At 34.7% G+C, this 26,608-nt stretch overlaps 7 protein-coding genes, 2 long non-coding RNA genes and 2 other non-coding genes across 20 annotated transcripts; 5 read left to right on the top strand and 6 right to left on the bottom strand.

Moving 5' to 3' along the window:
* Window positions 1-614: 614 nt before the first annotated feature.
* On the bottom strand, window positions 615-7,382 carry LOC117232006 (probable phospholipid-transporting ATPase IIB). Of its 3 annotated transcripts, none has more exons than XM_033491074.1 (13): window positions 6,474-7,382; window positions 5,071-5,215; window positions 4,717-4,989; window positions 4,399-4,641; window positions 4,127-4,315; window positions 3,452-4,038; window positions 2,967-3,383; window positions 2,724-2,889; window positions 2,244-2,622; window positions 1,924-2,164; window positions 1,627-1,793; window positions 1,349-1,552; window positions 615-1,235 (listed from the first exon to the last, which is right to left on the bottom strand). In XM_033491074.1, the coding sequence occupies exons 1-13, from the start codon at window positions 6,680-6,682 to the stop codon at window positions 1,102-1,104; spliced, it is 3,354 nt and encodes a 1,117-aa protein (XP_033346965.1). In that variant the 5' UTR covers window positions 6,683-7,382; the 3' UTR covers window positions 615-1,101. The 3 variants fall into 3 exon arrangements, with proteins under 3 accessions (XP_033346965.1, XP_033346966.1, XP_033346968.1); XM_033491075.1 differs by lacking the exon at window positions 6,474-7,382 and adding an exon at window positions 5,560-5,899; XM_033491077.1 differs by lacking the exon at window positions 6,474-7,382 and adding an exon at window positions 5,286-5,474.
* A 120-nt stretch (window positions 7,383-7,502) lies between these two features.
* LOC117232024 (coiled-coil domain-containing protein 103) lies at window positions 7,503-8,746 on the bottom strand. Of its 2 annotated transcripts, XM_033491121.1 has the most exons (4): window positions 8,623-8,746; window positions 8,311-8,480; window positions 7,949-8,226; window positions 7,503-7,884 (listed from the first exon to the last, which is right to left on the bottom strand). In XM_033491121.1, exons 1-4 carry the CDS (start codon window positions 8,690-8,692, stop codon window positions 7,584-7,586), a joined length of 819 nt encoding a protein of 272 aa, XP_033347012.1. In that variant the 5' UTR covers window positions 8,693-8,746; the 3' UTR covers window positions 7,503-7,583. The 2 variants fall into 2 exon arrangements, with proteins under 2 accessions (XP_033347012.1, XP_033347014.1); XM_033491123.1 differs by lacking the exon at window positions 8,623-8,746 and having other exon boundaries at window positions 8,311-8,562.
* On the bottom strand, window positions 8,683-13,750 carry LOC117232008 (transient receptor potential cation channel subfamily V member 5). Of its 5 annotated transcripts, none has more exons than XM_033491083.1 (14): window positions 13,310-13,749; window positions 13,073-13,251; window positions 12,878-12,968; window positions 12,639-12,815; window positions 12,349-12,538; window positions 12,134-12,287; window positions 11,799-12,053; window positions 11,076-11,713; window positions 10,783-10,948; window positions 10,277-10,538; window positions 9,421-9,602; window positions 9,237-9,353; window positions 9,021-9,146; window positions 8,683-8,929 (listed from the first exon to the last, which is right to left on the bottom strand). In XM_033491083.1, the coding sequence occupies exons 1-14, from the start codon at window positions 13,398-13,400 to the stop codon at window positions 8,804-8,806; spliced, it is 2,754 nt and encodes a 917-aa protein (XP_033346974.1). In that variant the 5' UTR covers window positions 13,401-13,749; the 3' UTR covers window positions 8,683-8,803. The 5 variants fall into 5 exon arrangements, with proteins under 5 accessions (XP_033346974.1, XP_033346975.1, XP_033346978.1 ...); XM_033491084.1 differs by having other exon boundaries at window positions 9,421-9,557; XM_033491087.1 differs by having other exon boundaries at window positions 13,073-13,417; window positions 13,507-13,749.
* Window positions 9,648-10,126, top strand: LOC117232034. The gene is made up of 2 exons (XR_004493053.1): window positions 9,648-9,830; window positions 9,888-10,126. It is a non-coding gene; the product is annotated as an uncharacterized LOC117232034 (long non-coding RNA).
* On the top strand, window positions 10,416-11,022 carry LOC117232035. Its single transcript, XR_004493054.1, has 2 exons — window positions 10,416-10,557; window positions 10,740-11,022. It is a non-coding gene; the product is annotated as an uncharacterized LOC117232035 (long non-coding RNA).
* Window positions 13,751-13,882: 132 nt separating the features above from the next.
* Window positions 13,883-13,956, bottom strand: Trnat-agu. Its single transcript has one exon. It is a non-coding gene; the product is annotated as a tRNA-Thr (tRNA).
* A 293-nt stretch (window positions 13,957-14,249) lies between these two features.
* Window positions 14,250-14,321, top strand: Trnap-agg. Its single transcript has one exon. It is a non-coding gene; the product is annotated as a tRNA-Pro (tRNA).
* A 432-nt stretch (window positions 14,322-14,753) lies between these two features.
* Window positions 14,754-20,800, top strand: LOC117232051 (tubulointerstitial nephritis antigen-like). Of its 2 annotated transcripts, none has more exons than XM_033491184.1 (8): window positions 14,754-15,324; window positions 18,439-18,760; window positions 18,838-18,901; window positions 18,991-19,183; window positions 19,297-19,592; window positions 19,784-19,983; window positions 20,076-20,239; window positions 20,334-20,800. In XM_033491184.1, exons 2-8 carry the CDS (start codon window positions 18,460-18,462, stop codon window positions 20,451-20,453), a joined length of 1,338 nt encoding a protein of 445 aa, XP_033347075.1. In that variant the 5' UTR covers window positions 14,754-15,324; window positions 18,439-18,459; the 3' UTR covers window positions 20,454-20,800. The 2 variants fall into 2 exon arrangements, with proteins under 2 accessions (XP_033347075.1, XP_033347073.1); XM_033491182.1 differs by lacking the exon at window positions 14,754-15,324 and adding an exon at window positions 16,204-16,610.
* On the bottom strand, window positions 20,628-23,103 carry LOC117232052. Of its 2 annotated transcripts, XM_033491186.1 has the most exons (5): window positions 22,902-23,103; window positions 22,458-22,839; window positions 21,971-22,155; window positions 21,470-21,835; window positions 20,628-21,157 (listed from the first exon to the last, which is right to left on the bottom strand). In XM_033491186.1, the coding sequence occupies exons 2-5, from the start codon at window positions 22,792-22,794 to the stop codon at window positions 20,924-20,926; spliced, it is 1,122 nt and encodes a 373-aa protein (XP_033347077.1). In that variant the 5' UTR covers window positions 22,795-22,839; window positions 22,902-23,103; the 3' UTR covers window positions 20,628-20,923. The 2 variants fall into 2 exon arrangements, with proteins under 2 accessions (XP_033347077.1, XP_033347076.1); XM_033491185.1 differs by having other exon boundaries at window positions 22,458-23,102.
* Window positions 23,104-23,418: 315 nt separating this feature from the next.
* Window positions 23,419-25,176, top strand: LOC117232055 (60S ribosomal protein L15). The gene is made up of 5 exons (XM_033491190.1): window positions 23,419-23,523; window positions 23,805-23,985; window positions 24,322-24,458; window positions 24,569-24,679; window positions 24,863-25,176. Exons 2-5 carry the CDS (start codon window positions 23,814-23,816, stop codon window positions 25,055-25,057), a joined length of 615 nt encoding a protein of 204 aa, XP_033347081.1. The 5' UTR covers window positions 23,419-23,523; window positions 23,805-23,813; the 3' UTR covers window positions 25,058-25,176.
* A 98-nt stretch (window positions 25,177-25,274) lies between these two features.
* On the bottom strand, window positions 25,275-26,412 carry LOC117232056 (actin-related protein 2/3 complex subunit 3). Its single transcript, XM_033491191.1, has 4 exons — window positions 26,181-26,412; window positions 25,841-26,017; window positions 25,577-25,772; window positions 25,275-25,498 (listed from the first exon to the last, which is right to left on the bottom strand). The coding sequence occupies exons 1-4, from the start codon at window positions 26,184-26,186 to the stop codon at window positions 25,344-25,346; spliced, it is 534 nt and encodes a 177-aa protein (XP_033347082.1). The 5' UTR covers window positions 26,187-26,412; the 3' UTR covers window positions 25,275-25,343.
* Window positions 26,413-26,608: the final 196 nt, after the last annotated feature.

Raw genomic sequence — 26,608 nt, 5'->3', positions numbered from 1 at the left:
ATAAATGTGTCATTAGGTCAAATACCTTACGCAGAAATAAGTATATATTCTACACATATGATACAGTTCATCAACGTCGTAGCTAACAACAGTTATTTCTAGATCTACAATCTTACTTAATATATGCATAAATATAAAAATCGATTTCTTTTATTTTAGCATTGTACATACGCGACAAGTAAGTTACATTACATTGTATCATATTATATTAAAATTGAAATTAATAAATTCTATTTAAAATATAAAAGGAAAATATCCTATATTAAAGTAAGACGATAACAAACAGGAATCGTGGCATTTAATTTATAAAAATAAGAATTTAACTTTACTTTTAACGTACGAATTTAACGTACTTTTACGTATTTATTAAATACATTTAGAAAACTTTAAAGCATTATATGCTTTTGATCAGCTGATTATGTATGTCCTGTAAACTCAATGTATATATATATATATATATATATATATAAATGCTACAAATAGTATGCGATCGAATACATACGATAGATAGGAGACGAAATCGAGTAAAATGCTATTACATATTATGCGAACATATTTCATAAAAGAAAATATCTTATTGGTTGCTAGAATAAATAAAAATGAACAAAAACAGATTTAAATAATTTCTTTTCAATTATCACAATTTCAACTTGTTTCAATTTACAATGTGAAAAATTAAGGATATGTTTACATTATTATGATATTCTGCATAAACATAATATTAATAATGATAACAGTAACGAGTTATTCATGATATTTATCATTAATTTAGAATTTAAAGAAATATTAAATCTGATCTATTCTACATAGTAAAGCATTTAGTATAATATATTTAGAACAAAAGCAATTGTAATTTTCGTTAACAATTACATTTTGATGTCAAGTTGTAACGTTCTATCGCTTCAATATTTCCAGAATATTTAGAAGAATATTCAAGAACTTTATAAAATGCAAACGCACTTAGCAAAGAGCGTAAATCAGAGACTATTGATAATTAATCTTAAAAACAGTTTCTTCATAGCACTTTTCCAATACAGATCAGAATTTTCTAAATTCTCCGTGTAAGTTACTTTTATAAAGTGAAACTGTTATGCACGAAATTTAAGATAATTTGGTGTAACTTGGAGGAGAAAACTTTTTTCGTAAAAATTTTAAGATATATAATGGCATGCAAGAAATTAAAGTTATTAGCAATACTTTCCACAAAAAGTCAGTAGTCTTGATAAACTCGGCATCTGTGTTATAAATAGAAAGAAGTGATTAAAGTTTCTTTAGATAAATGTATCTCTCTCTTTTTTTTTAAATATATGATATATTATATGATATATTAAATATTAATTGTACATACCAAAATAATCTTTGAGAACGACTAGAGATAATAAATAAAGCGCCAATGAGAAAATCTCCGCAAGTATCATAATATGATGCCATGTTCTAATAGTTAAAGCTACCATTATTAACTCTGTCAAGACAAGTGCTGTGAAACTTATGGCCACTATATGAATGAATTCATCTTCGAACATTATAAGTGCGCCATACATTATAACTCCACCTGCAAGATGATTTAAACAATTAATATGTTGTTGTATGGTATATAGTCAATGACAACAACAAAAAAACTTATACCTTGGTATATGCTTATTAAAATCCACATGAAGAATGTCTTATAAGACAACGATCGACCCTTACTGAGTTCTTTATAAAGTTCTGGGTAAGTAAGTGCAATTTTTCCTGATACATCTTTGTCTAGTACCAAAGAAAATACGGGAAACATCGTATATATTGTTCCATAACTACAAATTTATTATTATTATTTGACGTGCTAGTATTGTTATATCATATTCAATTATATGTATATATATGTATATATATTATATATATACACGTATATATGTGTTCTGAAATCATTTAATTCTTTCTTACCCAACCATTAAAAATCCCTGATACAAAGATACAGACGACAAATAAAAGACTGCAGAAAACACGGCTTGCATGGTGGAAATAATTAAACCTCGATGAATAACGAATTGACTTAAAGCAGCGGAGCGTTTGTAACTTCTACGACCGTGAACTAATAAAAGATTAGCCAAATGACTGAATTGAGAAATGGAAAAATCTGCGGCCAGAGAAGCTTGTCTTCCTTCGAGTCCTTCAAGGCCTATACCTAAAAAGAGAAATGAACATCAGCGGTTTGTTGACATCTATCCTACGATTCACTTAAATACTATGAGAAATATACTTACCAGCATCTGCTGCTTGTATCATCGATACATCGTTGCCTCCATCACCGACAGCTGCGGTTCTCTTGCCAGTATGTCTTTGAATAAGACTAACAACTTCGGCTTTTTGCGTGGGTGAACATCGACAGCAAACAACAGCCGGTGAACCGCATGCTAGTTCCAAGAATTCTTGTTCGTAATATTGCAAACATACCTCTAAAGAATCTCCGCTGATGACTAAGGCACAGTCTTGTTTTTTACGGAAGGTATTTAATTCCAAATGCGCATCCGTGCGAGTTACCACCGATTTGAAAACATGAAGACTTTGCGTTCGTGAAACCAAACGCGAAGATTTTGCTATACAAGTTGCCGTTTCCAGCTTGTCACCCGTTAACATCCAAATCTAAAGATCATAGGAAAAGATATTGCAAGAAAAATTATTATCAAAACAAACAAAAGAGTTTATTCTCGCGTAATATGTGAAGTGGAAAAGATGCGATGTACCTTAATTCCAGCATTCCTTAATAGCTCCAATGTAGGCCTTACTCTGTCCTGTAATCTATCTTCGACACCGGTTACACATAATAATTCCATTTCCCTCTCTAAACTTTCGACAACTGCGGCAACTCTTGAAACGCGATCGCTAACGCTCATTCTTGCTGAATTATATCTAAAAAAAAATCATCTTCAGTGTAGTCGAATTATTATATACATTTTGCCATTTAGCACATAGTAATTTGCCAATACCTTGCTTCAAAATCAAGATATTGCTCTTCCGTCAAATTTTTTTTTGCAACAACTAACGTTCTTAAACCTTCTCGAGCCATATTACCACATTCTTCCTCAAGCCAATCGTTATACTGTACTATTCCAGACATTACTACGTCCGCACCTTTCAGATAAAATACTATTTCAGAACTAGATTCTTCCTTTACTATTATCCCCATTCGTTTAGTCTCTGATGTAAATGGAAATATTTGTAAGATCGTATAGTTCAAAATTTTGCCATTTGGAGCTTTTAGTTGCATAAAATTCAAATCGCGCTTTACTAAAGCTAATCCCATTTCCTCCGTCCACTTGACCAATGCTACTTCATCTGGACTAGAAGCCTGGTAATTACGTTTTTGTTCTGGCAAATAGTAATGTTGGTCTGCTTCTGTTTGACTGAAAGTAGAAATGAAGTAAAGGTACACCTCATACAATTTTACGTGGCATATCTTTACGAAAATTACCTTTGAATAGAACCAGAATCTCCTGTTTCTCCTGTTTGTATACTCATTGTATCTAAATTAGTTGATTTAGGTACTTCATCGTAAACTGGTGTTACATTATGACACAATGCCAGAGCATGCACAGCATCATATATTCTAGTACTTTCAGATCTTCTTACTTTCCCACTATGTATAGATGCTGATGGTTTTACTGGTGAAGTTTCTGAATTTGTAGAATAACATGTTTTTAATACAGTCATAATTTCATCAAATGTTTCTTGCCCATAAGATATCATGCCCAAATGTAATTTCTTGAAAACCATTTTATTTTGTGTCAATGTGCCAGTTTTGTCACTTAATAAATATGAAATACGACCAAGTTCTTCTGGAATAGTAGTAGTTCTTACAACCGTTCCAGCAATTTCTTTGTCCCTTTGTATGCACCAAGCATAAAAAGCCTTTCCCATGTCTAAATTCACTCTTAAACTGATTGGTATTATGTAAGAAAATAACAAAACGAAGCGAAACATATAACGATACCATGGCCCATTGAATCCTTTTAAAGACATCATTACCAAAGCTAATCCAATCACAGCACAAAATAAAACCTACAAAATTAAAATTCATTCGACATTTAGTAAATAGTAAAGTGAAATTGCAGAATGTACCAGATGTTTTCATAATATGATACAACACCTTTGTCAACTGATTTATTTCCTGATCTAATAAACCAACTTTCGATCGTGGGGCGGAGTGATTCATAAGAGATCTAGTTTCTTGCCCTGTATATACTACAACACCAAGAGCTGAACCTGATGCTATTGCTGTATTTGCCCATAGAGTATTATCCACTCCTAAACTTTCTTCACTGCTGTATCCATCATACTACAAATTGTAATACAATCATTTATTAATAACTGTACTACATATGTAAATATTAAGAGCAAGTTAGATATTTAGAAATTTACTCTGGTAAACGTTCCAATAAAGCTATGGATATCTTTTTGTGGCTTCTCAACATATATGCTTGCTTTAATATCAAACAATTGAGAATTATTTTCCAATTTTTGAGTAGCTGGAACAGCCAGTCGCAACTTCCAATCTGTTTCTCCATCCAATTGATCTGTTCTCACAAAGCATGCACCCGATCTTTCCGTGGTTCGCAATAGGACTAAGTCAGCTGGTACTCTCTGACCTTTTTCTACTATAACCTTGGAAAAAAATTACATAAATGAATACTTCTATTCATGTTTCTATTTGATTATTTTATATTTCTACTTTCTTACCAAATCGCCTACTCTCAATTTAGAACTTGGTACTAATTCCGGAGTATCAAAACCTTTTACTAATCTATAATACTTTTGGGCATTGACTTCTTTGTCCCTTTTGTATCGTCTGAAGTCATCGATTGCTTCTCGACAAATCGTAACAGTTAACACGAAACATAAAGGTCCCCAATATGTATATAAGTATCCTATTCGAATGTCTGGTATGAATTGAGATATGGCCATAAGCAAAAAATATAGATTTAAGAAAAATTTAAATTGTTGGAATAGAACCTAAAAAGATAAAATAACAAATATTAAATATTTTTATTCTATGTCATGACAGGAAATGACATAGTTATCAATGTTCTTTACCAGAGGTAAAAAGGTCACAATATTATATTTCTGATTTCTTATGACATTAGTAGGAAATTTTTCATGCATCAGTTGACCAATGTGAATGACTCTAGCTCTTAATTCACGTTCTCTGCAACATCTTCTCCACATCCATGTACAACATCTATAAAGATACAATAATAAATAAGTAGAAAACTAAAAAATTAAAGTACATCGCCAATTTTTTACTTTACCTTTTTATTGTTTGCACAACCATATTGTTGTTAAATTAATAAGAAAAATTATGAAAAGAATATTCAGACTTTGGATACAACAATGTCAATGAAGAGATACGTGTTTATTGTTGTATGAAATATGAACATAAATTTAACATAATTACTATGTTGAAATCGAACATCTTGGAAATAATTAGCAATATTTATTTAATTATTTAGCAAGAATTTAGAGAAAAAAAGAAAAAGCTGCATAGAAATCGAAGTTTCTTAGGGGAAGTAAAATGTACGTCACCTTGTCCACGAATTGTCATTTCGCGGTCTAGATATTAGAGGAATATCCTCTTTCGATAGCCTTATAACATTGCTTTGTGTCTCCATTTAGATATTTCTTTGTAGACACAGCAGACACATTTGTAATCACAAATTAGGTAAAGAAACACTTTTATTCAGTCTTTCGCTAAAAAACACTGTCAAAAAGTATCTTTCGATATTCAACACAGATCTGTTATGACATCATAACATCCACGAAGTACAAGTTTACAAGATGAATTCGCCAATCTATAAACCTACTATACCGATGTATTCCATTTATTATATTTTTCGCATTCTTTTTATCTTTTCTCACTGTGAGTAAAATCATGCAAAATTTATTTACATATACTATGTTCAAATATGTTTAATTTGCTCGCTTTCTTTGTTCTCTATCAATTATGTATATATGTATTTTTAGTAACCCTTAATAGACCGACTTTAAAAAAAAATTGTTGTTATAATACGTACTCTTCACAAATAAGATTTGAAAAGTGTATTGTATAAATATAGACGCATCAGTACAATTATATGATGTATTTTCGAATTGTACGTTATTAAAAATAGAAAGACACTATTAAATACGTATATTTGGAAATGCAAACATTTTGAAACTTGTTACTACGATATCGTTTATCGATGAGTAGATAAGATATATTTTGATGGGAAATTTTCACGTGATATCCTATTCGTTTCTTTTTTCTTTTCTCATATTTTCCATTTTTTAAAGACTTATTTACACATTTATTTACGTAATTTCGATGGATTTTTATCATTTGTTATGTTGGCTACCAGTAGAATTAATACGCAGCTAGTAATTCGTTGATCGAGTATCACATTTGTTTCTATTCAATCTTTTGTTCAAGTTAATGATGGGTTATCGAATCTATAACTTACCCACAAAGACAGTTCTTGAGGAATATAGAAAAATCGTTTATTCGCCGTCTTCGTGAAGTTAAAAGTCGTATACTATCTTCAGAAGGTTGAAGAAGATAGTCAGTTTCTTCATCCATTTCAAAATCCCGCTCATCAGAGCTCAAACGTAATGGCATTTCTTCTAACCGCATATTTTTTTCACGTATCACTCGATAAATTTTCTTTCCCATTTACCACAGGTACACAACTATTACTATTATGTATTATGTATATCTATCTTTATGGTATGCTATATATGCACCACGCGTGTACATGTATATTCTTTACATATATGTACATCATATACATAGAAACATACGTACAAACATACACACACATACATATAGCTCCATTTATATTTTTTCAGTGACAAAACATGCTAAGGATAATTCTCACTGGCTTTCTTTAACCATTGTATTATATACATCACATGACATCAGTGTTACACCATCTAAATATACCTGTACATATACAGGTATTTACGTGTATTTTGTACCTTACTTCAGACCTTGCTTAAATAGAATCGTGATTTTCGATAGGTTAACATTTTCTATTTATTTGTTTAATTAACATTTAAAATAACACCGTCAATTGACATTCTATCGAATGATTTAATTGTTTTATTTATTTACGAAATGCGTGCATACATGCGACATTCATGCATACATGCACAATGTTCTTTTTCCCACGTACGTACGTGTACGCATCGCGAAATATTATTCAAACGACAACAGTAATATCGAGTATGAAACTTTCGAGGCATTTCAGTTCAAGACAAAAATAAATTCAAATTTTTCGGAATTTCGATTGATCTTCAAACTAATTGTCAATCAACTATGATCGCGATACTTCTAACTGATATTACAGTGCGTGCGGCCATGTTAAGTACTCTATGATCACGTGATTCGCTTGGTTTTCTAGACGCATGCCTATATTATACTTTGAACCGTTTGAAATAAATTTTCAACATTTTTAGAATTTATATACATGTAAAAAATCATAAGCTCAATTTCATAAGTTTATTTCGTACGTGCGTATAACTCGTAAAATATTTTTATTATAAAACTCGTTAATCTCTCTCGTTAAAATTTATTACTCAAGTACGACTTCGTAAAGCAATGCTAATGATTTAATCGTATCCTTAAAAATCTCGTCTTGATATACCGCGTTGATAAGTAGATTTCGAAAGAGCTGCGTACACATTTCTTTTTCGTTTTGTCCCATAAAACTTACTGTTAAATGAAATCTATTGCATTTACTCAAAGTGCATAAAATGTCAACAATAAACTCTATATTATCCGTAATCGAAATATTTCGAAAGCATATGTCGATTATTTCGACGAACAACGATGGAGAAATTTCTGTGCAAAAAATTTTCTCTCGTAGAGTATATCTGAAATAACAAGTTAGATGCATTCATTTCCTATTCTTGTTCGATTTAAAAAGGAATACCTTACCTGGACATTTTGAGATAATGAAATTTTTCTTTATGCCCTTTAATAGTTTTCCAAACTTGTATAAATTTTACATATGTGGTGGGTATTTCATTTGCAGAAATATTATCACTCTTACTCCATAATTTTAAACGATCTTCGGATTGTTGTTGTTGCATTTCTTGTTTTTCAAATGGCATTACCACATTCGAATTATCAATATGAACAATGGGATTCCAACATCTCTTTATTTTAGATTTTACATCGTCACATTTTAAAGGTTTTAGATGAGCAGCATTCACCTGGTGACAGATTCGATATGGGAGAAATTATTTTATATTAGATATATAAATAATGATATTTTCGATAAAAATATGCTCTTATACCAGTTGTCTAAAATCTTCATACGTAGGCACATTCTGTTCTATTGCTCTGAGTTTAGCATCATTCTGTAATTTGTATAGCTTATCCGCACTAAGAGCCTGTAGAAGTTCTAATTCCATATTTTTATAATTTATGGGTGATCTTAATTTGCTCATTTGTACAGAGTAGGAAACTTTAAAAATATTCCGTCCTTTAGACAGCACGATAGACAAAACAAGAAGCTAACAAATATTTATTATTAGTCATAGTAAACAGTTGTTATAGCAACTTGCTATGGATACAATTCTGCTTTATCAATAGGTACGTATACATACATATGTATGTATCTTCCTTGAGCATAAGAGGAAATTTACGTACAAGAATGTCAAGAAAGATCATAATCATAAGAGTTTATTATGTATACTGTATGTAAGATGCAGTTTTTATATCAACAAAGTATCTCAATATATTAAACGACTGGGAACATATGCTACAGACGAGACATCTGTGATAATATTACAAAATAGTATTATCTTCTGATGTTAAGATCTTTTTTGTTACTTTGCTCTGTCTTTTTTTATACAATCTATCATGAGTTCTTTTCATTTCTAAAATTTCCTTCATTTCTTCCTTGTCTTCTTCCTAAAAATGTTTCACTTTTTACAACTATAATCATTCGTTATACATGTGTATTTACATAATATATACATATGTATATAGAGATATTTTTTACCGATTGACTCAATCGAAGTACTAACGCCCTTCGACCATCGGACATTGGCTGCGAATAGTCCATTAATTTTTTAAGCCTTTCCTGTGGACTTACTCCTCTTTCTACTACCAAAACTATACGTGCCCACTGTGATGTTAATTCCAGTATTAATAACTGAATAATAATTAATAAATATTCCTATAAATGGAAAAAGTAGGGGATGAAAGAAAAACTTACTTGTCTTTGCCATTCGTTTCTTGTCTCCGCGATTTTCTGATATGTATTTCCCATCATAGCAATTAACATATTTACCAATAATATGGCAACGATTGCCATATATACCACAAATAAGAACTACGACACAATGAATGTTTCTATTGTAGTCATATATTCACTAGAAGAGTAGATGCGAGGTAATTACCTTAGCTTCCATCTCGTGTTGCGTTCTCTCAAACGCGCCATAGTAATCTCCAAAGTTCGTCATGCTCATAAGGAACATTGCCATTATACTTTCTACCGGCGACGGCATTGGGTTGCTCACCGAATCATCTACTCCTTCTGGTGTGTTTGGATTATCGAAAGATAGGAATATGATGTAATATGCTGAAGAAAGGAAAGGCAAGAAAAGAAAAGACAATCTTTTGATAGGCATTGTAAAATAAATTAGGGAAGGGAAATATGAAAAATATAGATTTACGTTGTATTACATTGTTGTATGTAAATACGTAATATTAGAAGTAAATAAGAGATAATGCTCGAAAGGAAATGAATATGGTGCTCGATGTACTTAAACTATGTAATAATGTATCACGGTATAAGTGTTACAAGTTGGTAAGTATGCATAAAGTTGGCTCGATGCCTACGATATGTAAATTTGTTACGTTTCAGAATGTATGATATACCAGCGTAATAATATGTGTCAATGTCGCTTGCGATGTAGAAATTCCCAGACGAGAGATTAAGTCATAAGGTGAAGGTAAACTCGTAATTTGCTCGATATCGTTACACTTTGATTAACGACTGTAAGGGAAGAGGAAGAAGCGTCATTGGTATATTTATTCGCACGTTTCGATCTAATTGACCGGTTGATTCTCACGAATCGATCGTAAGTTTATTTCTGTCCGTGATCTATGTTCAAAAGATACGAGAGATACGCGATACGATGTATCTGTTATCGCATTTATGTTAAAAGATTCTGGTCAAAGTAGAGGTGCGAAAGGGACAGAATGTGTAATGGAAAAATTCTTCCAGAGAGAAGAACTTTGTTTTCAAGTTACCTTGAGAAAATCCCATTACAAAGACCAAATAAATGGAGACGAAACGGAGTAAATCACCCATGATCATTCTGTAAATCATCACAACAAACGGACCGACCGTTTTGAAACCTCTGCAGAAAAATAAAAAATACGGTGCCGTCGTTAACATCACTACAACTGCCAACATATCTTCAACTTGATCGGCGCAAGCCAACCTCAGCAATGGAAAGGACAGTAATATACAACAGGAGAAGAGGAACATTACTCGCGACGGCGCAGTCATCTAGAAATTAATTTCTTTCGTTAGTACAATATTTTAATTTGTAACCGCGTACTGAAATTTCTGCGGTCTATCGGTTTATCAACGAAACACCGTCTTTTTTCTTCATTCCTTTTCCTTTCCTCTCTATGTTCTCTCCCTGGTAATTTCACTGATAAGGAACCAATATTAGACGCATTATTTACTAAACGTTTTCTTTTTCAGATAAAAGCGCTTGATAAAGGAACAGATGATATCATCCTCTTACTAGATTCTCAATGAACATGTTAAGACCGAGAAATCTGGCTTCGCGCAGTGCTGCAATAATATAAAGAATAGCCGCAATCTCCATTAATATTTCGGCGATTAGTCGAATCTTGGCCGATAATGTTGTTAGATGCATCAGTCTACACTTTTCTGTGAGATTGTTCCACCTAATATCGAAAATATGCATTAAGAGTCATCTTGGACGTATACGTGGTCGCTAATAAACATTTTGAAATTTGTATTTTTGTATTAATCGGATTTGATCCGGGATTATTCACATATTATATAACGTACCAGTTGTGTTTGTTACTACCAGGAGAAACTGTATTATTATCGAAAGGTATCGTCGAATTTATAAAGACGACACTGTCGTTGATCGCCGTAATTTTTAGATAATCCGTTGGTGTATCGTTATTCTTGGAGTAGAAATGTTCGGCTGGTCGAATAGCTATCCCGTAAGAATCGTTGAGCAATTCGATCTCGTTTTGAGATCGGTCTGTCGAGAAAATGTTCAAGATAGACGTTAGATCGGTGACGATATCGAGCTTCAGTTTATCAAAGCTTGCCGTTGTTACGTTCGAAGGATGTTTTATATTCGAGGTAAAAGCAGTGGTAACAGCTTTATCGAGAAGAAGGGATAGATTTAAATTTTGAGAAGTTTTGGTAACGTTTGGGAGGAGTTGCTCTGGTTTTAGAGTTGTTATGGGCGATTCGATGGATGGAACAGAGACACGAGGAGTGACAGCGAGTGAGGAAGTCGACGATGTTATCGTTGGACCGGGTCGAAGAGTAAAGCTGATCAATGACAGAATAAAGTAGAAACAAAAAAGAAAAAATTGACGATAGAACCGAGACTTGACGAAAGTGTTCCACTTGGCATTTAATAGATCGACCAGGACACCGTCCATCAATTCCAAGTGTTCGTCCTTTTCCTATATATATATGAGAAATATCGTATGTCAATAAAGGATGACAAATAGAAAGTAAACTGTTGCGTAATTTAGATTTTCGACTCACGCCAAATACCACCAGATTCAAAGCGGAATTATGACTGATGCTTCCTGTAACAACATCGATCGTGTCGACTTGCGATAAAGGATAAGCTGCACACGTAATACTCCCGATCTGCCAATAAATCTCCCGCTCGATGTTCAAGATATGAAAAAACAGTTCGATTCTAGCTAATTTCGCCGATAACGTCAAAGGTGTTAAATGTTGAGCATTTCTGATCGCTAACGACGCACCCACTTCATATGCCATATCGAACGTAGTCTTGCTCGGAAAAACAATCGATCGAATAAACTTATTGCTGGTTTTGCCATTTCCGGGTTAGTCCTGTGGCAGATGCTTACCAGTTTTTCATAGATGACCAACATATGTAAAACAGTATTTCCATTTGTGTCTTGCTTGTCGGGATCCGCTCCTCTGGCGAGTATTAATCTGTAACATTCTTCCTGCCCTAAACATGCGGCGAAACTTAAAGGATACTCGCCCCAGTAAACGTATCTATGCAAATAGAACGAAAGTCACTCGACATTTGTATTCCACTCGAGTAAATCTTCTTTACCCGCTATAATCCGTTTCCGGAGCTACGCAAACCCATTCATGATCCAGGCTGTCCGATCTCGACGCTTTTTGATCCTCCGGACACATAAAGTTCCCCACGCATCTTTCGTGTACGTCCGCACCGCTGTCCAAGAGGAATTTTACCAATGCTGGATCTTCATTTACTATCGCGATGTGTAATGCGCTCTCACCTATCAAGAACAACCGAGCAGATGAATTTACGATGCGCCCTGACGCGAAACGAATTTATTCGTTTACATCGTGTTCACCGCGCTTATTATACTTACTAACCGTAATATTCATCACTGATATATACATCGTTGATAAGCTTAGGGTAAAAACGTAATAAACGTTTAGCCAGATCAATGTGAATAGCAGTCGAGTGTAACATGCACAAGTGTAAAATCGTTTCACCGACTGCTCCTCTTTCGCCTAAGCTCCAACAGACTAGTCTGTACTTGCTTTTATCTATTAAATCGAAAGAAATATGTTAAAAATTTACATCTCTATCGTCTTTATCGATCGTTTACCAATTTTTGTCTCGTCCAATTCATCCTCATTTTGCATATCTTTGTCTATATCGTAATCGGCAGGATTCTCCATAGATCTCAACGGTGGAAGCTGTTACGTAATCGATCATTCATAATAAAAAGATATTCATAAAAAAAACGTTCAAGCTAATTACTCATCTATATCATATGATATCTAATTGTATATCGTTCTACCATTTTGTGCTTCGGACGATCCTTGTTTCGCAGTAAAACCAACTTTTCGATTGGAATCCATTTACCTCTACCCTTATTGTATAAATACGGTTCTACTTTGGTTCTTAGAGCATGGTCCAATTCCGCGTACTGTTTAGTTTGCGTTGCCCTTTTCATCATATTTACCAATAAACCACCTCCTACACAAGATTAAGAAGACGTTTCGCTTTCATCATTCTCGTTTATGATTCAACTTACCTTTCATGTCGACTAATTTGTAAAGCAAGATAGAAGATGCGTCCGTTTGTTTCTTTACTCCGCTGGATACATTGCTCTCCGTATTTCCCATCTTATCCTCTTTTCTTACTAGAACGACACACGACGAGAGTTACTGATAGTCGATCAAATGGTTTCACCTTGATCATACACAGTTCTCTCATCCGCTTACTACATACATATGTATTACGTTGCCATGGAACACTTTCTCAATATCGATCACTCAATCGTTGTTTGATGAAATACCGGCGGTCTACTAAAAGGATTCCTATCTCCTTGATAATAAAAAAATGTATCAAAAAATGTAACGAAATGAAAAAAAATCGACGATCGATCTATTTCACGGAATAACATTTACTTTTTCGACTTTTAAATAGCGTTGCACATGGAAGCGAACTCCTATTTACAGATACAACGAATATGCACATGTGAATCTATAAAAAGAAAAAAACTAGATAGTAGAAAAGAAAACGACACAAACATACCATCGTACCATAAATCATATTATTAATAATACAGTGTATATAAAAAAAATAACATCTAAAGAACAACCAAAGGCTCCGGAGGGATTCGAACCCTCGATCTCCTGTTTACTAGACAGGCGCTTTAACCAACTAAGCCACGGCGCCTAGTTGGTCCCTACATGATCAAAAACTTCAATTTAGAGGAATTAAAATAATATGATTTAATATATTTAATGTTTTACTGTTAATTAAGTATTTGAATTCCTTAAAACATATTACGATATTCCACATCGTAATTAAAGCTCATAGACATTTTACATGTACATAAATGGTTATATATATATAATAATATATTATCACGTTAGAAAGTTAATGTTGCGTATTATATCTATATTTTGATATACATTCGTGTAATTTTATTCACGATATTAAAGAAATTTACGATCCAACGTACATGTGGCTCGTTGGTCTAGGGGTATGATTCTCGCTTAGGGTGCGAGAGGTCCCGGGTTCAAATCCCGGACGAGCCCTGGTTTCGGTACCTTTTTTTAGTACTCGTTATTCTTTGCGCACATTAAAAATTGTGGTATTTCTTTTATTTTGCCCATTTTCTGTAAAAAGTTAGATATGCCTTTCCCTCTAAAGATAATTAACGATAAGAAATTGATCGGTCCGAAAAAGAATATAATTTCTCATATTAGAAGCGTAGCCGAATATTTTGAACTTGAAAGTTATCCGTTTAAGAAATTGTTTGACTTGGACGTAATTATAACGAATTGAATTATTGAATCTAATCGAATGAAATAGAATCACGCGGTATCTACGACGATCACGTACGAGTGTTCACCAGGAGTTTAATCGAAGACCTTTGAATATTCAAGCAATGACGAATCTTCGGGGAAGAAGTCACAAGGAGATCCGGTAAATAATCAAGAGGAAACCGAATCGCGATATACCATGGTACGCAGTCACGGGCTGACTAGGCATTTAGTTCGCGTTTACCTAGCGTATTCGCGGGCCAGTTAAGCTCTCGCTTTCGAGCCGCCAGCACCGACAGATCTTCTCCAATTGTTTCCAATCGCAAGTCCGCGTAACTTTGAATTTACCTTACGACTCGCGTTCGTCAGATTTGCACCAACATCCAAGTCTACTTCACCTTTCTCCTTTGAATACAGCCAATTTTTTTTTATCATTCTAATCTCTCCTTGGTTTTCTTATTCTCATTCCTCCAATCGTCCTTTCTTCCTACCTTCCTTCCTTCCTTCCTTCCTTCCTTCCCTCCTTCCTTCCTTTTCCCTTTCCTTTCTTCCTTGTTTCCCTCCTGCCATTCCTTTCTTCGTTCCTTCTTTCTTTCAAACATCTGTCGTTGGTTTTACTGTAAAACGATCAAAGATTTTTAAACGTGTACCAGGACCGTTTCTCACAGGCGTCTACTACTGCTGAGTACCACAAAGCAGATGCTTGTTGATATCGCAAAAACAAGTCCAAGAAGTTTGCTGTTTCTTCGGATCAGAAAATCTCTTCCAACCACGAGTAAGTGAAACTTTGCTACAAAACATTTGACGATCGTCAATTACCCAAATATCGGTGGAACGTGATTTTCTTCTTGTTGATTATCTTATCATCGATATTTCAATTGCATTTATCTCAACTCATGATCGCGGATTCAAATTGTTCGTGCTAATGAAAATTAACGTTTATATCGCGATTTTGGAAAATTATAATTACATATTCGCCTGAGCGACTGCTTCGTGTGAAATTCCATTGTAAAATCGGGACAGTTGATCTGAAACAAAATTTGTATAGACGAAAACGCGGTAAGTCAAATGATTTTGAATCATCAGTGGAACGAAACATCTTGTATATACAATGTGCAAACATCTTGTTGCGTAACGGTCTATCGTAAACGATTCGGAGCACGTTTTTAAACAAACGTACCTGTCATGAATACGAAAATTATACTGTTGTCATTCACGTTTAAGAATTATCTCATTCACGTTGCGTGCGTACCTATACGCGTGTATATGCATGGAAATGAAGTGAGTAATTTCGAATAATTTCAAATCAATCGAATTACTGTTTTACGGTAGAGAAGTGAACATCGATTTGCACAAAATTCTTGACGTTTGCATGGATGTTCCGACAAATCGATGATATCGTGCACCGAAACTATATCATCGATAGTTGCGATCACACAACTCTTACCCCAAATACATAACGTAAAGAAAACGATCGGAATTTGGGACAATGGGCATATACCTACGCTTTAATATGACGTTCGCGTTATTTTTAGCGTCAACAATTTGAAAGATCACGTATAAGCATTGGCACGTCTTACGATAAACAGATTAAATGAAGAAGAAGAGGATGATGAAGAAGGAGAAGAGAAAAAAGGAAAAGAAAAAATAATCGGTAGAGAAAGAGACGTTTGAGGTTGAGGGTCGGAAGAGGTAGGAGGAAGATAGGTGGAAGAAGAGGAAAGAGAATAATTTGGAAAGTGAAACTTGGTTTAATTTTAGCAACGTTAAACGGATCATGTTTAATATAAATCTTAAAGAAGCGCAATGCTTGCGAACCTAGTGCTTCGATGGGGGAAAAATGATGAGATAAAAAGAGGGGGAATCGATTCGTATTTCACGAGGTATTATTTCGAGGAACAATTACGCGTCCAAATCGACGGAAAGTTGATCGCCCGATAAAGAAAAATCTGTCGGATCGAGAACGATACACGTATACAAGCCTGAAGAAAATATCGAATAAATGGCTGGAAGAATATCAAACAATAAATTTGCCGACGCATGAGATCACATCGATGGAACGTACGTTCGTTTGTTTTATCGATAAAAGTAATCTTTGCACCCTGTAGCGTTGAAATTCGTGTAAAAATATACGGCGCCCATTAACCTCTTTCTTTAACCTCGATTTTCGTCAATTGAGTTATTTTTAAAATAGCCTCCGATCGCATACGAGTCACTATAATTATATACCGCTTACTTTTCTAATTCTTTCAATCTTTCTTGCTGGGAAAATTTAACGACTGTTAACAAGATTAATAATGCTACGGCATGTCGATTTCGCGCGATTTTTCCCGATCGTTTTTCCCGCGTTACACGATATTCGAATAATTCGAGTAATTTTTATATGTATCGTCTTACTTGTCTTTTTATTAATATACATGTGTATATATTGTACATGTATAGGTATAAAACGTTACGTTACGCGCGTTTCCGATATGATATGACCAAAAGCCAAGGTTTATCGGAAACGAATGATCACACATACATTGACGTGTTGCGTTCAACACGATGCATAATCGCTTGAAACCAAATAATGGACAAGATCATCTTCGTTTATAAGATTATCTATCATGTCAATCGATACTCAATTGAATGAATCGCGTATGCTGTATCGAGTTCAATACAATTGGAACATTTCTTTCATTCACCGTAACAAATTTTTTGTCAATGCATTCATTTTAATCGTCATCGTTGTTGTCATCCATGAAAGGTTGCATACTTTTCCATTGACTGCATTCATTGAATAATAGAATGTTGAACGCGAGCGTATGATACAACCGATAAAATGCTAGACGTACTATTATGCGTCACGCGCGTTTTCATAGTTACATATGAGATCGGTCGTGATAGTATACGCTGACGTTTACATGTCGAATATTATTGAATCGAGTACGAAGACCGAAAAGCGACATCTTCTCGAGTGCAAAGCTGAAATCGCGATATTCGAATAGAATTGCCCTTAATTTTCAAATTACGTGAACCGTTTATTCTCGGCCAGATACTTGTCATTCTCAGTCTGTTTCTAATGAAACTAAAAACGGGTCAAGATCGACGATGCGACGGTCGAGTCGTGCGTATCTATTCGATATACAACGTAAAGTAGAAGTCATAAGTAGAATTCGCTTCGAAGATTCGAAAGTTTTTAACGCGAAATGTGTATTATTTTGTGCTGCGAAAATTTCGAACGCTCGAACAATCGCTAATGGCGATACGTCTATGTATATGAAAGGAAATAAACGTAAAACATGACACGTTCCAGTCTGATAAATTCCATTAATATTATAATGCAATAAACTGCGTTCGATAACAAGCGTCTACAAACGCTTGATCGTTCGATGCGTTTGACGATCCGTTTTATCGTCGCCAGCCCCGACGCTATTGTCATCGTTATCTAATAAATGCGAACAAATCGCGCGATTTTTCGTTCCACTGTTTCACGGTCAAATCGCGACCTACTTCTATCCCGTTTGTGAAACAGAGAATACCCGCGCGTGACATTTAACGAGGAAGAAAGAGAAAACGTTTGAAATGGTTCCAAAAAGATATCCGATGATTTTACGTACAGTTGGCATTGCAACCGTTAATCACTGCCAATTGCTGCCTAGTCCCATGGACCTGACCCAATAATGCAGAAGATTACGTACAAAAGCGAAAACAAGAACGAGAACGAGAAATTCCTACTTGCATTTTACGCAATTTAGTACCGTTGAGATCGAAATCGATCAAAATATCGATCATTGTTTTCCGTTTAAGTAAGTCGCTTGATTTCGTCAAGGATGAAGAGTCATAAGGGTAGATAAGGCCAGCAAAGAAATGCCACTAAAGATGCGAACGTTGAATCGATTTGCAGGAAACGACGAACGCGTGGAAAATGCGATCCTGGAAAGGCTCAGCGTGCGGTATTTTTCTTCTGGCTGTGGTGTCGTCGATCGTCGATGGGATCCCCGATTTTTCGGACTTGCCGGCAGGTCCTTATTGCGCCAAATGGTATCCACTAGGCGATTGTTGTACAGGTCGTCAGGACGAGTGTAGTACTCCGATTCTCAGCACCGTTTGTTACTGCGATGATTTTTGCAACCGAGAGAAACAAGAAGATTGCTGTCCAGATTATTGGAGCCACTGCAAAGGAATCGAACCCAACATCACTCTACCACCGCCGCAAGAAACAAGACGTTCGTAACTAACAAAAGTCTATTCGAAGATCATTTCCAGCGAGACAGAACTATTCATAGACAATTGCTTGTTTCAGGTTGCTATTTCCAGGGGAAATATTACAACCAAGACCAAACATTTACAATCAATTGCAATATATGGTATATTTATTTTGTATATCGCAAACGCTTAACAGATTCGCATACTTATTTTCGGTAAACTCATCAACGATACATGTACGGTCTTTCAGCAAATGTACGGTAATGGGTAGAGACACGGAAGTATTTTGCGAACAGCATCGATGCTTGCAAACCCCAGAACTAATAGATGAGATCAACTCGCAGGATTTGAGTTGGAGGGCACGAAATTACTCCGAGTTTTGGGGTAGAACGTTAGACGAAGGTGTGAAACTGCGCTTGGGTACTTTAAATCCGTCACGATCGGTAAGAAGCGTAAATTTCTTCGATGTTTACTTCAGTAATTTCGATTCGTTTCGATTCGAATGCGATCAATTCGAGCAAATTCGATCAACCGTTGCGTCCATCGGGCATCCAAGGTTTACAGAATGAATTCCGTGCGACGGATTTACGATCCGGAGTCCCTACCACGAGAGTTCGACGCCAGGATTCGTTGGCCTCGAGAGATCTCGGACATAGACGATCAAGGTTGGTGCGGCGCATCCTGGGCTATTTCTGCGACACGCGTCGCTTCAGACAGATTTGCCTTAATGAGTAAGGGAGCCGATAGCGTCCTTCTCAGCGCACAGCATTTACTCTCGTGTAACAACAGAGGACAACAAGCTTGCAGCGGCGGATATTTGGACAGAGCCTGGCTATACATGCGAAAATTCGGGTAATTCTTGGTTAAATCATCGTTACGCTATGTTTTTTATGCCCCAATCTTTTCGCAACTCTATCTACAGATACTATAACTACCATAAGTAGTATACATATAAGTATACAGTACAGTATAAGTGTACAGATACTATAACTACTCGGCTACCTGATTTTTATCTTTTCTTTTTCTGCGATTTCACTTCTTAGCCTAGTCGACGAAGAATGTTATCCATGGGAAGGCACGAACGTACAATGCAAGTTGCGAAAGAGAACAGACTTGAAGACCGCCGGTTGTCGTCCTCCGGTAAATCCACTTCGAACAGAATTATATAAAGTTGGGCCGGCTTATCGGTTAGGCAACGAAACCGATATTATGTACGAAATTTTAACATCTGGACCAGTGCAGGGTAAGTGATTTCTTGTAAATCTGACATTTTTTCTTTATTCGCAAACACTTAACAAAGAGGTCGATGAGATCTAACGACGACAATACTTTTAGCAACCATGAAAGTTTATCAAGACTTTTTCTCTTATGAATCCGGAATATATAAACACACAGCAACCACCGAACACTATGCATTTGGCTATCATTCGGTTAGGATTATCGGATGGGGGGAAGATACGTCCGCGCATCGTTATCGCAACTTACCAATTAAGTATTGGGTAAGGCTCCTCTAATTCTTCTACCTATTTTTCTACCCTCACATTGAAACGATTACGTACTGATAAATAATACGTAACGAATTTTTTGCTCCAGTTGGTCGTTAACTCTTGGGGTCAGCAATGGGGCGAGAGCGGTCTGTTTCGAATTCAAAGAGGAACTAATGAGTGTGATATCGAATCGTTCGTAGTAGCAGTATGGGCGAAAACTATCTAAGGAAAGGTGCAAGAATCAGGAAATGCTGCATTTATCTATCGAATCGTATATTGCGTTGCGTTGCGTTGCGTTGCGTTGCGCCTTATTTCTATCAATATACGAAATCGATTCGTGTTCGATTCATCGTTATTTCCTTTGCATCATTATATATATATTTTTCTCATTCACAACAAATTCCATTTAACATATTTTATTAACGTATCAATTATTGTTTGCACACAGTTTAAGAAACAAATGAAACGATTGCCAAATACTTTCTCACCATATATGTAGGCAACACCATGTATAAACTAATTCATCTGTATGTTAGGGAATAAAATATCAGATGTTCTGAATATATTAATATATTTTTGCATAAAGTAGTTTTCTAACTGACCCTTATTGAAACACGTCACTGACGCTTGTTCGTATCTGGCACTCGTTATCACTTCTATAGTGATTACCGGCTATTTTACCTGCGTGGCTATTTTTCAAACTACCACGCTACGTCGAGCACTTCTACAATGCGGTCTGTATACTTCCAACTTATCTTTTGGTGTATTCATCGCAGAATAATCGATCGGAAATGGCACGTTATTGCCCCGAATTAAGCAGGAATCTGTCATACCGAGAAAATGTTCTCCTGGTCCGAACGGACCGCGACCGAATAAAAAGTTGGCGAATACGAGTTGGTATTGTGGCCAACCGAGACGATGGTCTCCGTTCTAAAGAAAATGCAAAAATTAATTGTTTTAATATTTCCCTTGCCTATTTACATCGCACTATTTTATTCCCGTCCCACCAATCATCAAACCCTTTCCCACTCTCTTTCATGCACTCTTGATTTTTTCTTCTTATTATGCATCTCCCATAATTTTCTTTTATCCTCCTACATTTTCACGCGTGCTAATCTTAACAATAATATCAACCGTAAAAAGTATCTATCATATATGTAGTATAGCGTAGTATTCCTTTATAGTATAGCGTAGTGTAGTACAGTATAGTATAATATAGTACAGTATAGTATAGCTTATTACCGACGTCACAGAATTATATGCCATATCCAGACATTTGGAGATCCTGTCAGAGTCTAGGCCAACGACTGATCCGTAAAACGAGCCAAGCTCTTTCTTCGAAATCACTCCATTCACTGAGCTATTGATAGCAAGGAAAAATATTCGTGGCAAAATTTTTAACCAAAATGGAATGTCATTGTAAGATGCGCCTCCAGCTGGTGCGACAACGCGCGCCCACCAACATAACCATTCCTCCAGGCTGATCTTTCCTTGGTCACCTTCCTTCTTTTTCTCTTGGAAGATTAAGTCCGCTAGTCCTTGTTCGGCCTCTATTAATCGTAAATATTCGGGCCCGTTCCATGACCAATCTGCGAATCTTCTCAGTCGCTTTCAAAAATATTGAACTATTAACATAAATCTTTCGATAATATATATAAAAATATTGAACTATTAACATATATCTTTCGATAAAATATATTATATATTATCGATTATATATATAAGGTCTATTTGTAGATATACCTCTGAAAGCATTCGAAAATCTTTTCGATTAATAAAACCATCTCTATCGTGGTCCAAAAGATAAGTGAAAAAATGTGAAAACTTGTCGCGTTGAATGGGCGCTAAATCCTTTAACTTTCCTCCCCTCCTGGCTTCTTCTATAGCGATCAGATTTTCGTCGCTTGGATATCGACTCACCCATGTTGCTGTTTTACCGAAAATATAAAGGAGAAACAAAGAAGAAAGCAAAAGAAAAAGAAAAAAGTTTGGTTAATGTAAAATGATATTCTGATAATAATAGCGTAAACTATAAACGCATATATTAACGCATACTTTGCGTATGGAGACTTGTAATATACCTACATATGTATATAATAAAAATAATATCTGTGTTTCTCTATGTTTTTACCGCCTTTATTTTATCCATTCAAATCTGGTCTATCATATTTTAAGTTCTGTTGTTATATCTAACGTTCAAGCTTCGTGAACAAAAATGACAAAATCTTACTCCAAACGTGTACGCTCCAACTAGGATGTTCCAATTGTTTATTCGAAACAGGATCATTAACGATTTCATCGACATTAGTCGAAACAGTTCGCCATCTCTTCAACAAATCTTTCGTTCTGTCGCGTGTACGATCACAAGCTTGTCGCCAGTTCGCGATAAATTTGCGCGGCACTTTCAATGCGTTATTCTCTTCCAGGCCAAGTTCTTGGCTACCAGCGGAACTTCTGCTTCTTTTGTCGGTCGTTTCGGTTTCCGTTGCCGTTTCGTTTCCTTCTACGACCTCTTGCATCGATGGATAATAAATCGGATCCTTTATACTGTCTGAGCGACTCTCCATCGCGGACTACGTCTCCTTAACTACCACTTATTCGTGCTACCTCTCCTGAAATAATCAATTCCTCGACAAGAGGTCACCAGGTCGCTCGATAATGGAACTGTCTGTACCGTCTAATATTTTCATAACTGGTTTTGTATTTTCATCGTATCGTCGAACATCCTCCTACATTTCCCACTGTAACTTTTGATTTATCTTGACAATTGATTGCGGGTCGAAAATCAAATCTCTTACGATTCTTTTAAACGTCCAACTATAAGCGAATTAATCTGTGATGCTCTTGACAAAAGTGTCATTTTAACAGAAAGGAAACCTTAAAAAAGAAAGAAAGAGAAATATTTGTTAAAAATTGTCATTTTCGGAATTTAATTAGTTTATTTATTTGTTATATTCATCTTACTGAACTTATCTACATATTTAAATGCGCATTAGAATCACCTTAAACTTCCTAACTCCAATTCGATATTTCGAATGAATTTGTGCATCAATTATTAAGTTTTTTCTACGCTGTACGATTATAATCCGATAACTATTCTGGTGATTTCATTTACCTTTTTCTTACATTATCGGTGGATGAAACACATAAAAAATTTGTTGCTTTTTCCTTCCCATAGATGTCCCCGTGATACTTGTAACATCGAGTACACTATCTTCAGTACTTGGTATACAATGGCTTAATACGTCGACGCCAGAAAGGTTATATTTCCCTTCCTTCTATTTCAATTGTCGAGGGTGAGTGCTACGTGATTGAAATCGTGTTATATCTCAAGAATCCAATCGTATTTCTGTATCGCTCGTGGAAGAGATTTATTGTCAAGAGTACTCGTACAAAATGTTCTTATGATTTTATTCGTTATTTTCACGAGAATGCTATATTTATTGTGTCAATGAAGTTAACCTTTTCATTTATTGTATCTCATGCTTCGTTTCCTTTTATTTCCTTAGACATCTTGATTTTAATTATTGTTGATGCTTCTTTAGATTAAGTTTAATTCAGTATTGTTTTTTCTCAGGGCTTCGCAATGGGTGCATATAAATATATGCAGGAGTTGTATCGCAAGAAGCAGAGCGATGTGCTGCGATTCTTGCTTCGTGTCAGATGTTGGCAATATCGTCAATTGACTAAAATGCATCGTGCTCCCAGACCATCTAGACCCGATAAAGCACGTCGCTTGGGTTACAAAGCTAAAGAAGGTATAAATCATAGTTTCTCAATAAGAAATATAAAATGACAAACTTTACCAAATTTTAACATTTTCAAATCAAGCTAGTTACATTACATTAATCTACTTTAATCGTATAATTTTAGTTCTTACACTTATTTTTTTATCATTATTTTTATTTTTACACGTAAAATATCTGCAACATTGAATGTTTAAAAAGTACAGATGATGAGATGTACATGCACCACTCTTACAATTACATGGTGATTTGTATATACTGACATTGTTTTTTTTTTCTAATTTAAACTATGTAAAATTTATGTATATTTAATATAATACACATGAGAATTTTACTATCAATATGCAGGTTTTGTGATATTTAGAATTCGTGTACGAAGAGGTGGTCGTAAACGTCCTGTTCCCAAAGGTGCAACTTATGGAAAGCCAAAAAGTCATGGCGTTAATCAGTTGAAGCCTACTAGAAAATTACAGTCTGTTGCTGAGGTAAGTTCATAACTGGGATACCACTTTACATATAGAGACCAATTCTTGCTCTTTTGTTTTTACTTTTTGATTAATAGACAAATAATATTTTGTAATTTAATTATCTTCAGGAACGTGTTGGCCGTCGTTGTGGTGGTCTACGAGTTTTAAACAGTTATTGGGTAGCTCAGGATTCTTCGTATAAATATTATGAAGTTATCCTGATTGATCCAGCACATAAGGTAATTTTCATAATATTTGAACAATTTATACACATACTTTAATAGAATATGATGATATTGTTATATGTTACTGAAATATTGTGATTTTTTATCTTCCTTGGATGTCTGAGTGAATAAATACAGTAAAAGAGATTTACAATACAGTTACAAGAGATGTATTATTAATATTCGATTATATTTCAGGCAATACGTAATGATCCAAAAGTTAACTGGATATGTAATGCAGTACATAAGCATCGTGAACTTCGTGGAAAGACATCAGCGGGCAGAAGTTCGCGAGGTTTAGGGAAAGGACACCGTTACTCACAAACTATCGGTGGTTCTCGTCGTGCAGCGTGGTTGAGAAGAAACTCTTTGTCACTTCGCAGAAAACGATAAATTTCTTAAGTATTTCGAATAATGATCTTCACGTGTATACGATACATCATTTCATTGATATATTAGAAATATTTGTATCAATATTGTGGTATATCTTGTACGAAATAAATGTTTCTTTCCTAATGGGTTATTTTATATACTTTTTTCTTATATTCGATTTAGTTATATGTACAAGTCTCAAATTTTTTTTATTTTGATGGGATATTAAAACTCATAATTCTGTGCAACAAATTTCTGTATTTATCCATTATACATATAATCTAAAAATAGCGTTAAAAAATATATTTTATTGTCCAGGGCCAGACAGTGACTTATCCATGAACTTTTTCTTTGCAAAACATAGCCACCATTTGCTTGGTTTACCATCTTCACCATATACCTTTTCTACAAGCCTAACACCTGTTTCTTGTCTTATTTGCTGTAAATATTGCCTCATAGTATCTGTGGAAAAAGAAACAATTTTTTTTATCTAATACCTGCATCCTTTTTGATAAAAAATTAACGCAATATTTATATTACCTGCTTCTACGGGATTACTTGGTTTTGCATATACAGAATTCAAAGGAAAACCAGGATCACCAGGGATGTCAAATTTTGATATAGCAAGAGAATACATTTCATTTGTTGCTTGAGCTTGAGTTGCACACTTCTGTAATCTCTTCAAGCACTCAGTTATATATAACGTAATATAAATTAAAACTCTATCAGCTTCGCTCTAAAATGACGCAATTCCTATTGCTTTTCAAATATAGATTTAACTCCAAATAAAGATAAAATTAATACCTTAATTTCATATGTCCTAAAGAACACATTTGCCTTAAAGAAATACAATGCTTCGTCAATTATATCTAGATCTTTATTGTTGAAGGGAGGTGCAGGGCCCCTAAAATGCGTTCTAATTGGCAAAAGTGCCATATTACCCACATTTCCATTATTTTCAATGAAACTTGAATGATATGCCTATAATAAAAAACAACTGACATGTCCGTATAGTACTATAATAAATTTGATAAGAATAAAACGTATGTACATAAGAAAATCTATGGTAACAGTAAGTGTCAATAAAAATGATCTACCAATAGTACACGTAGTGTTCAATATTACATTAAAGCATGTTACTTACAGGCATATTGACAAATCAATGTAAAAGATGTACCGTTTAAATCTATAACTTTTCACATATATAACGTCAAACGAGCGTATTCACCTTACATGTAACATGCAAATCAATACATCATATACACATTTTTGATTAAAGACAGTAAAGTTAACAGGATACGTGAGTAATACTGAGTATATACAGCCAGCTTCAAGAGCATAAAAATTCTAACAACACCTAACAAGTTCTAGGTCTTTTGGTATAAATTATAAAGTAATTGAATTTTTAACATTTCAATCATTTCAATTTTGTTTTACATATAAATGTAAATATAATCACGTATAATTTGCTCCTTAATGATATTTCTCATTTTCAATATTGTAACTAGTGTAAGAATTCTTTGATTGGTAGACTAACCAACGTTCTTACTACCCACTTTATTCTATTCGTTT

The sequence above is a fragment of the Bombus vosnesenskii genome, unplaced genomic scaffold, assembly GCF_011952255.1.
Source record: "Bombus vosnesenskii isolate JDL3184/JDL3185 unplaced genomic scaffold, Bvos_JDL3184-5_v1.1 scf7180000013277, whole genome shotgun sequence".
Classification (NCBI taxonomy): domain Eukaryota; kingdom Metazoa; phylum Arthropoda; class Insecta; order Hymenoptera; family Apidae; genus Bombus; species Bombus vosnesenskii.
The sequence above is the reverse complement of the archived record's forward strand: the minus strand, read 5'-3'. Positions and strand labels throughout refer to the sequence as shown.